Source organism: Apaloderma vittatum, unplaced genomic scaffold, assembly GCF_000703405.1.
Source record: "Apaloderma vittatum isolate BGI_N311 unplaced genomic scaffold, ASM70340v1 scaffold8252, whole genome shotgun sequence".
NCBI lineage: Eukaryota > Metazoa > Chordata > Aves > Trogoniformes > Trogonidae > Apaloderma > Apaloderma vittatum.
Window position 1 is genome coordinate 80,721 of NW_009703013.1, and position 10,696 is coordinate 91,416.

The window sequence follows — 10,696 nt, forward strand, 5'->3', positions numbered from 1 at the left end:
GTTTCCTCCCTAACACCCAAACCCGAAAGACAGGCGCTTCTGAGGCTACGTTGGCCAGCAGCCTAGGCATGCAAGCACCTCAGCTAGGCCACCACTAATGCTACAGATGGGGCAAAATGCTCCCTTTATGCACAATTCCAGCTCAATCTGCAGTTCTTGGACAGATGCTGCTCCAAAACTCAGATTCGTTTCTTCCCAGGTCAGGGTTTTTACTGGCTCATCCCTCGCACAGCTCCCATACCTACCTGTGCATACTTCCCGTACCTACCTTGAATGAGCAGCCTGGACAGAGGATAGCTCTGAGCCTTCTGCCCAGCACCTTGAAGGGAGCTGTGAATTCAATCCCCTCTGCCCAGAGCAAAGGCAAAGCCTGCAGAGGGTGGCCATGGCTTCATGTTGTAACTCCTAAATGCGTAAAATGCTTGGGCTCCCACTCTCAGCTCTCTGCTCCAGACTCCCCAGTTGATTCCTGGGCTTTTCCACATTGGCCCAGTAATGTCCCTGGTCACAGCACAAAGTAGGGCTAAGGGCAGCTCAGTGCCAGCAGTCACTCTTCCCAGGGTGCTGGGCAAACTCGTCCATCGTGCTCTGGAGTGATCACTTCCCTGTAGTCAATTCTTGTGCTTGCCCAGGTCTGTTCTCACCTATTGCTGTCGTATGTTCTGTTAATAGATAAGCATAATAAAACCAGCTTGCCACTGCACCACCACCAGCTCTATAGGGCAAAGGGGACCTCTTCTGAGTAGCGCCATCCCTTCTGCTGCTTCTTTGCTAAATTGGATGATGATTTCCTCAGCTGAGAAATCTTCTGTGCAGCATACAGCATTATGGCGTTTGAAAGACCATGCAGCAGCAATGCTTCATAGCTCATGGGGCATCAGGGACCAGGAAAACGCACTAAAAGTCCGGAGTTCTGGATGTTGCTAAATAGTAACAGCTGTATTAGAGAGGCAAGGCATCTAAGGGGAGATACTGCTTTTTATTAATCAGATTGACACACCTGGGGAAAAAAAGGACACATTCAGAGACAGAAAACCTTCTGCTTAAATGCAGAATGACTCTACTATTTGGAGATCTCTTTCCCCCTAAATGCTCTAGTTTAAATTTCCATTCTGATTTTGTTACTCTGAAGTGTTTTAGCACAAGATACTCAGCAGCTGATAAAAGGTCAAAATTAAAGAACTGCTGCATGCATTCACAAGTGATCTTCAGAGCTCTATTAGGTGGACTGCAGGGTCTTTCTTTCCATGCTTCTCACCAATCACCCACTCGGCAGACTTTGAAAAAAGCCAGACAGATTAACACTTTCCTGAAACTCTGGGACTAAACAACCACACTCTGCCTCCCCTGCTGCTAAATCAGCCTCCAGGATGTTGGCTAAGATCAAGGACCACAAACTGCCTCCACTCTCACCTTCAGCATGAAGTTTTACTCTGTGGGGTGTCCCACAAAGGAGAAGACCTGCACTCTGGCATTAACTGGGTTTGCTACCACAAGAATTGCTGTTGACTGTAGTTTATTTAGCATCTCTAGCATTGATAACAATAATCAGACATACAGATTAAATTATTCCCTTCTTTCCACAAGTCAGATTTAAAAAATATCTATCTGTGCTTTATGAAAGAGTATGGGAGTTTTACCAGCTCTCTGAAGTGGAAATACTCCACAAAGAGATGAAATTATGTGGGAACGGGGAAATCAGTTTTTACTAACTTCTCTTCCACTGTCATGCTACTTCCTAATTTTCAGTGCAACTTCGTGGGAGTCATGGGAATTGTCAGTGTAAGTATATTTAGCCATAGCCATATCCCTTTGGGTAGGTGGAGGAGGAAAGAGACCCCTAAATAGCTTCAAGATAACAATTACCACTAGTATATTTTCTTAAAGTTTAGCCGGAGTTCAGAGAAAAGACAAGTCCTTGGCAGCTGGATGGCCAACAGCCAGTTTCTTCTTGAGCTGTCCCTACAAACTCATATTCTGCTTTCCTTGGGTCTTCTCCATGTGCTCTAAGCACTCCTCCATGTAAAAGAAAAATTTAAAGTGGAAAATTACCTAGAATTCTCTCCTCTCTTTAACCGAAAAAAATAAAGTCAAATCCAAGACCTCCACAAAAGAAAGCTGCTTTTACACAGTACTATTCCCAGTCAAAAAGCCCACAGCACTTTAAGAGACGAGTGAAAATGTCCTGGCTTTCATTCAACCGCAATGGGAGTGGGAGTGGGGAGAAGCCTCCCCCACGGCTGCAGGAGAAAACTGTGGGACTCAGGCTGGAAAAATAGCAAAGGGAGGATGTCAACACTATTAAAAATACAACTTATCAGACAACAATTGAATCATGAGAATTTTAGCTATTTCAACAGGAGCATGAAAACAAATAGGCATTTCAAGAAGAGTCACCAGCAAGGTAAATAACTTCAAAATAGCAGGACGTGACCAAGGAAATGTGCCAACCTGAAGGCAACACAGCTCTCCCCAACAGCAGCAGCCACAGATTGTAGTGTCACCTCTGTGCAGTGCACCCCTCATCCAGCCGTGCGCCACCCACCCGTCACAACCCTGGTCATGGCAAGACACAAGACTGAGAAGATTTGCACAGGACAACGTTTAACATGACCCAGTGTTTATTGACTCCTGCCACATCAGGTTTTTTTCAATGGTAACAGGAACACAATATGTGATATATAGTAAAATACTACCAGGGGCTTCTATATCACTCCAATGCAAAGTGCCAGCATTGTTGACCAGCATACAACCTGACAAGAGAAGATGTAGTCATAACTCACTCTCAGATATCTGCTGGGAGTACATCACAGTCAAAGTAAAATTAGTTATTTGCCTGCAAATAGATATATTTTCCTCTAGATGCAAGTGATGCTAGAGCCAGCTATTTTGCAACAACAAATACATATAATATATTCCAACATTTTTTTAAAAAAAAAACAATAGGAAGGGACTAAAACTGTCTAAAGAGAGAAGGAAAAAAGAGTGGATCTTTTCAGACACTATTTTGCAGAGGCCGTTCCTTATAGAACCAAAAGTAATCTAGAGAAAATAAGATTTATTAGAGGCTACTTTACTCAAAAGGCCAGTGGCTACAGGTTTAAGAATAAAAATAGTCTCTTGATTTTCAGTACTGTCTCGTGGCCTTTTTCCTCCCTATACAACAAAAAACACCTGTTAAAAATTGTGGCTTGGTGCCGCTGCATATTTTTTAATGCAATTGCATTTGGAAAGGCAATGGTATTTCTTAAAGAGCCACCAAAAACCTGCATGACATGCACAAGTGGCATGTAACATCTCTGCAGATATGAATGACGAAGGCACATTACTGAAAGGTTGAAAACAACCCAGCAAAACTTTTGGAAAACTAAAAATTAAATGCCTTATAGAAAACACTCTTTTTTCACAATTGGGTAACAAGTGCTATTTAGCCATAGATGTTTCAAAGTGTTCACCATGAAGACAAAACACAAAGAGTCTCCTTGAAATGCTCTGCCTGCTTCCCCCACAGTTCTTCAGACAATTCCATTCCTGGAGAACAGTTTGCAACAATTCCAGAGACAGGCAAGAGAAATCTGTGTAGAAAACATCAAGTCTGGATTCTTACATGACCAATCCCCACCCACCACCACCCCAATTAAACTACAGCATCTTCAGGGAGATCATCCCACTGATCTGGAAACAGGGTAAAGGTCTGGACAGAGGACTGAGGAATTACTTTCAAAATCCTGTGCCCTCAGCTTTTTTTGTACTTAATTATATGTGTTAATAAAGAAAAAGACAATGCTCTCTGCCACAGAATAATTGCTTTCTCATCCATCTAGCTCAGGAAGGTACTGGTTAAAAATGAAAATATGTACTTTATTTACAATAAATGCACCTATACTGCTCCATGCTCCATCCACCACACACGTTGCTGACCACTACTGGAAACAGGTGGTAGCAGTAGTGGTAACTGAAGTACCTTTCTTTTTCAACCTTAATACAAAGCTTTTCACCTCACACCTCATCATTTTTCCACTGTTCTAGGCTCCAGTGAGACATGTACAAACATCTCTTTCTAGTGCATTTTTTTAAGGTTACAGTTTCTAAAAGCAAAGCAATACTTGCTCTGCTCTGTTTTAGCTGTCTCTTCTTCCTTTTAACATCATGTGGGAGTTTCAAATTTCCAGGCCATTATCAACTTTGCATAGCAATACAAGAGGCTGATGTTCTCACCCTCCCCTGCCTTTTAAATAGCAATCCTGTGGTCCCCCTTTTTCAACATCTCCCATCTTCCAAAGGGTTACCTCTCACTCTCAGGGAAGAGCCCTAACTCTTTCTTCTCCCACAGGAACATTACAGATTTAGAATTTCAAGTTAAATTCAAGTTTCCTTCAAGTGTATCTTGTGTTACTTAGAAGTAACTGTAGTGGAATAATGTTTTTCCTAACATTAAAGGACATTTATCAGATTGCCTTTTTCTAGTCTTGAGCAATAAGAATATTTGTCACACATGTTCCCTCATATTCCTCTCTTAAGGTGCAGAGTGGTCAGGCTGGGAGAAGCCAGAGAGAAGGAGGGTTTTTCTTAGCACTAAATGTATTTACATTCAGAATTCAAGGACAGGCTGAAGGCAGCTCAGCTTTTTTTGCTTTTTTTTTTTGCTTTTTTGTTTTTTACAGGAGACAGAACTGCTTGAAGTAATACTCCATTTGTATTATCATTTTTTGTGTCACGAAAGTTACTTCTTTGCCATCCTATGCAGCTGTTACCCTTCTGTTACTGATGTTTAGTAGTTCCTATTGCACACTGCCTTTTCGTTCCCCAGCTCACATGTGCTGGAGCTGGGCCACAGAGCCACAAGAGCCCAGCACAGCAATGGGAAACCAGTGCAGGGGCCAGTAGTTCAGTCAGACCTTCACCACTGTGGGCAGGTGGCACAGGAGAACATGGGCCACAGAAGAGGGCATCTACCTGGAACATTTAGAAGGGTCTGACATACACACTGATGACATGAGACAAAAATGAATGCAAGTGAGTGTATTAGGTTAAAAGCAATTAGTGCGAGTGATAAATACATCCACCACCAGCTCTCAGCCTCATTAAGAGCTATTCTGAACTGCATAGTAAGTGCTGGTTGTAGAAGCTTAGGCAGATTGGAGATGGCTCACCAGTTATTCACTGAGTCTAGTAAGTTCAAAAAAAGAAAAAATAATGGAGGAAATATATGTCTTGCCATTTGAATAACTCTGATCTCACGGCTTGGCCACAGCAGAAGTAGTTACCTGGCATAACAGACCAACCAAAAATGAAATCGCTGTTTCATTCAAATTACATACACATGCAAAGTTAAACAAGTGTGTTAAGTAAGGATAAGCAGCATAGAAATAAAGTCCAAGTTACCCATTATTTATCACACATTTGTCAGACTGCCAGGCATATCTTTTCCTTTCAGATTCATATCTGTGTCATACAAAACATAGTAGATGGAGAAGTAACAACTCTATGTATCGTTGACCTTTAATGCCAATGCATTGTGTGCCATCAGCCTTCCAAATTCATCAGACTTTTGGGAGAAAACAGCTGCTTTATCAAACCGTGAAAATAGAAAACATATAACCCATCCTGCTCAGAACAGAAACAAAATGGTTTTACAAGTTGTGGACAGATGCATAACTATGTTCCACTCAGTCCTGGGATACAAAGAGCAGCGCAACTGCAAAGCTAGAACTTGACTCATGAAAAGTAAACAAAATTCTGGAAATGTGACGACTGTATAGACAAAAATCTGTTTGGAAAGTCATGCTGTCAAAGAACTGAGCCAATGTTCTGTGCAGCAAAGTGATGAACAGTACATCCACACGCCCACGTGGGACAGACTATAAGACGACACTCTACAAAAATCCAGTTTAACTTCACATTTCCAATATCACTCCATGTCCATTAGCAGTCTGCCACAGATTTTTAAATTTGTAAAACTCCTTCCCGTTGAGCTAGATTTCCCACCCCCCACCATAAAGTGCAAATAAGACTCAGGTTTTTACCACCAGTTTCAATGATCATGATCTTGGTTACAAGAGTGATCAAAAGCCAAGTGGTTGAGCCACTGCCACTAGGCTTAGTGATACTCTTTTTTTTTTTTTTAACCCTGGTTACTTTTTCCAGCAAAATGCAAACAGAAAACAAGTGTTCCTTCTGCCAGATGCAGGCATGACAGGAGGCTGCCTTAAGTACCATCAATATAAGATGCACGTGCTGGACACAACTAGTGCATACTTGTGCATAACAAGAATTTGCCCTTGTTTGCTGGAAACAGAAGTCATCTTTGGGATCTTAATTCCTCGCAAAGAGCTTAGGAGCAGTTAATTAGTCTTCATTAAGAGGTGCTTCTCTCTTCCTTGCATCTATATGGAAAAGATGAAAAAAAGAAGAGGCAGTTAAGCCAGAGGGTTCTGACAGCATTCACCTGAAAACTCAGAAACAGAATAAAGTTGGTTTGTTTTCAATGGACACCATTTTTCATTTCAGACTCATGATATGAATTCACTACATGGGCTGAAATGCCGTATGCATTAACAGCATGTTAACGAGATAGTCATACCAAGCTGTTGTACATTTACCCTACTGAAGCTGAAGACAACTCATGCAGTATTTAAGTACCCCAATAAACTTTCAGATACCAGATCTGTGATACTTTTCCCTCCACTCTTGGCTTCTTGCTCATGATCCCCCTTAAGGGTGAAGCCAGTATTTGGTTTGGAAATCAGCTACAGAGATGACAACAGTCTGTTCTGAAAAGCATTTGACTAATCACAGCTTTGCTGGCCCCCAGTGGCATAGCGCACATTTTAAGAAAGACGAGTCCTCTCCACATTGTATTTTGAGGAACTGCCTGAGGCAGTCCCTGAAGACCAGACCTTAAACTGCCCCAAACAGAAAACCTTTGAGCATGGCCCCAGGTAGGGCGCTGGAGCACATCTGGACAGCTCAGTCCATTACTCATTCGCCATTACTAGAGTAACAGCAGCGTGACTGCCACTACAAAAGCTGGGGTCATCTCTTCCTTCTGCAGGGCTTCTGCAGGAATGTCTCTGGAATAACTTTAAGCTCTCTGTGAGATCCAGGTGAACACAGGTAGCTCTTGAAGTGTACCATGATCACAGCTACTGCCTGCCAAAAGATGCATTTACACATATTTCTAAACTTGAGGTTTTTTTCCAGCTCATAATCTATACATTCTAAGGTTATCATGAATAACTCCACTCAGAAATTATTTGTAAATTAAAGACAAATCTCTTTTGCATTACTGCAGGCCTCAACTGCCCTTCATCAATATAGAAGACAGGCCCTATTCAGTTGGAACATACGGAGAACATGATTAAGAAATTGTTTGTGTAAGTCTCATGACTTTGTGCTAAACAAAGTTGGAAAGACATAAAATATACTTCCCAAATAACAAAAAAATTTCTTAGAGACTCCTAGTGCCTAGAGCAGCCGTCTGGGATGAGATAAACTCTCAGCAGCCATCTGAGACAGAAATCAGAAACTGGCTCTCCCATGTTCCCCAACATGCTCATCAGGGATACCAAGGCCAGGCCTGAATCTTCTTCTGTCACAACTTCTCCATTTTGCAAAAAATAATTATCCAGTGATTAGAGATGAAAAAAGTTTTCTTCAAATCAGTGTCATAACCATCTAGCTACATAGGGATTCCCTTGTCTGTCTGACTATGGAAATACCAAAATGCATTAAATTCTTTCTGGTGAACACTTGTTAAAAAGTCATACCAGTTAAGTTCCTGAACTTTTTTTTGGCTTCTGCTCTTTCTTCGGCATCAAAATACCACACGGTCATGGCATATCTATAAAAGAAATAAATCAGTTTCAGATACCAGAAAAAAGTTTCAACTTTTGCTACTAGAATACAGCCCTGGAGTTTTATGCTCATAGAGAAAGCAAAAAGACTAAAACTGGATTAGTAGATAAAAAAATAAGATGCAAAAGGCACACCTTTATAGACAAATATAGACAGCATTTTAAATGTGTATTTTAGCAAGATAGAAACACAGGTGAGAATTTCTGTTTGGAGGCACTAAAGAGTGCAGAGCCTCTGATAACAGAGGGCAAAAGTAGCTTACAGACCTTTGCACGGTTTTCTGTTCTGAGATGCCGTAGGGAGCTTAGGGGTTGCTCTGCATCCCATCAGCTTTTTGTAGCCTGTTGACAGATGGTAGCCCAAAGAATCCCTATACTGTTACGAGGGCAAAAGCATAACCCAGCATTTCCCAGCTAAATAGCTATGCCCAGCTTGGAAGATTCCTCCTGTCCATGGTAAAACGGCTTTTTTTCCAATCACACGAGGAATCTTATCATTCAAGCTTGCTCCTCCTTATTTGATGTGAGAATTCCCAGTGACTCAAAACCAGGAAATCCACTCACAATCCAACTATTTTTTATGCATGTGTGTATTTAAACGATCACAATGGTCATAATTTTAGATAAAAATGTTGTTAGAAAAGAGGTTTTGTTTTTTCCTGGCCAAATGTCAAATCTAAACATGCCACTCACCTGGTTGCATAAGAAGGCTGGACTTCATGTGGGTTCCTTCGATCTGACCAAAAAAAAAGTAGTCGGTCAAAAATTGGCTCAACATCTGCTACATAGGACTTTCCTTCTGGAAATATCCGAAGAATTCCACCGTGCAGCTGAAAGAAATTGAAAGGTTGCTTTTTACACAGATAAACACACGCACATTTATGAGAACAATGAATTATTTCTCCCGTACTCAGAATCCAACAAATGGGGAATAAACATGTAATGATAACCAAGACTGCTACATGACAACCCTCAAAAACAATACACTGAATCTTTTGGCCACCTTGATGTTCCCAAACAGTCTGTAATGCTTCAGCATAATCTGGCTAACGTAAATGAACCAAGATAAAGATGATACTGGCCCTGTAACAAACACTGGGAAACTTCTGAGCTCCCAGTCATGTCTCTGGAACCAGTGAACACCACAAGGCAGGTAAGGCTTCTCCATCTCACCAGCCTGAGATCAGATTGTCCTCCCAGCAATTGCTAGATACTGCATAAGGTATTTCAGAGCCTGGATCTGATCACAGAGGAGATAACTTTTACACCCTAGGAAGAGTCAAGTCTGCTCTATTGTTGAATTTCTGATAAACCTCTCAAAAATGCATTATATCTCCCAGTCAGTCTTTTCCCTACTTATGGCATAACCTGGTTTCTCTATCACATCATTTCTCTCTTTCCACGTGCCACAACCTTCAAGGAAAAAGCCAGGTGATCTGCACGCACTGTAGAAACTTCAAAAGATGCAGATGAACTCTGCCTCCTCCTTGCTGTTGTTAGACAGCTCTTTGGAGGCTTTTATGCTGCACCACAAAGTGCAAGGAAGATGCTGTCAACCCAGCACTGACCTGACTTAGTACCTCCACACGGCATGCAAACCTCAGTAGGAAACTATTAGGTCAGGTTTAAAGCAACGTGGTTGTTTTCAAAGGCCAGCATAGTTATATTGCATCTCCTCTAGCACACATTTGCATAAAATTACCACCACACCCACATAATATTCTCCACCAGTGTCCTGGATTTCAGTTAGCTGTCCATTGGGTGCTTCCTCACTATTAGAATAAGCGTGCAGTGCACAAAATAAAACAGATATTTGCATTTCTTCCTACATCTCCTCCTTCATTTTATTACAATAAGGTGTTTCACTGTCATGTTCTCTGTAGAGGAATGTGGTTTTCTCCAACAGTGGCATTGCCTCTAAATCTGAACTTACTTCTGAGGGTTCATAGAGGTGGAGTGAAAGGTAAAGAGAACAAATCAAACCACATGCCCATTCCTCTTACTAAGGCACATCACTTCGTAGGTAAGAAAACCACAAAGGCAACTGTCTGAAGATCTTCTACAGGTTAGCCTAAAGGAACAGTATCAAGAATGTTCAATTCCGTAATTTGGGCTGTCATTTTATTCTGCTCGCAGAATCCACTTATTCTTTAGTGGATTATGTTTTTTCTTTCTAGTGCTTCACTGCTCTTTCCTCTAAGCAAAGCATAAGAGCCAGCAGCCCAGCACTTAGAAGCTTTATTCTAGAGCAAAAAAATAGTATGTGTGTGGGATGGGAGAGAGAATGATAAGGAAATTGCAGATTCTTACTTCCAAAGGGTTGTCATAAACATCAAGAAAATAAATGTAGAGATGAAGAATGGACCGGCTGGTCAAAAGTTCACCAGAGTTCACGAAAGCAACTGACAGCTCCAAAGACCTGTTTCTGAAGTATATTTTCCTTCATGTTCTGCCTCAATCCTCGGATTTACTCACCTTGGAGTCCCAGTTCTTATTCAGGTAATAAATACAGGTGATGCAGCGCCCGTCACCATTCGGATTGTCCACATGACGAACATACCCAGTTCCATTCCCAGGATAGCAAGCAACCATAGCCTGAAAGACAAAGATTGTCAAAAATTTAATTCTACAAGATGCTCACCTTTGGTTTTTCTTTCCTAAGCATCCTCCCACCACCAGCTTGGCTCAGTATTTTCCAGGTGATCCATCCAAAACCTAGAGCACACACCCCTAGAAGGTGCCTTTGCACATGCTTCTTTCACTGGATGAGTCAGCCAGTGTGAAATTCCAAACTGGAAATAAATACTCTCCACATTTCACAATATATACACTGCAGTAGG

The 10,696-nt window shown here is 41.5% G+C and overlaps 1 protein-coding gene across 1 annotated transcript; it reads right to left on the reverse strand.

Annotated features, from left to right (window-relative positions):
* Positions 1–5,991: 5,991 nt before the first annotated feature.
* EGLN3 (egl-9 family hypoxia-inducible factor 3) lies at positions 5,992–10,449 on the reverse strand. The gene is made up of 4 exons (XM_009864444.1): positions 10,332–10,449; positions 8,550–8,686; positions 7,770–7,843; positions 5,992–6,386 (listed from the first exon to the last, which is right to left on the reverse strand). The coding sequence occupies exons 1-4, from the start codon at positions 10,446–10,448 to the stop codon at positions 6,349–6,351; spliced, it is 366 nt and encodes a 121-aa protein (XP_009862746.1). The 5' UTR covers position 10,449; the 3' UTR covers positions 5,992–6,348.
* Positions 10,450–10,696: the final 247 nt, after the last annotated feature.

Coding starts and splice junctions, on each gene's coding strand:
- EGLN3 (XM_009864444.1), bottom strand. CDS start 10,448: ATGGTTGCTTGCTATCCTGGGAATGGAACTGGGTATGTTCGTCATGTG. Junction 8,687..10,331: donor ATAAGAACTGGGACTCCAAG/GTGAGTAAATCC, acceptor AATTTCTTTCAG/CTGCACGGTGGAATTCTTCG. Junction 7,844..8,549: donor CAGCCTTCTTATGCAACCAG/GTGAGTGGCATG, acceptor TTTCTTTTATAG/ATATGCCATGACCGTGTGGT.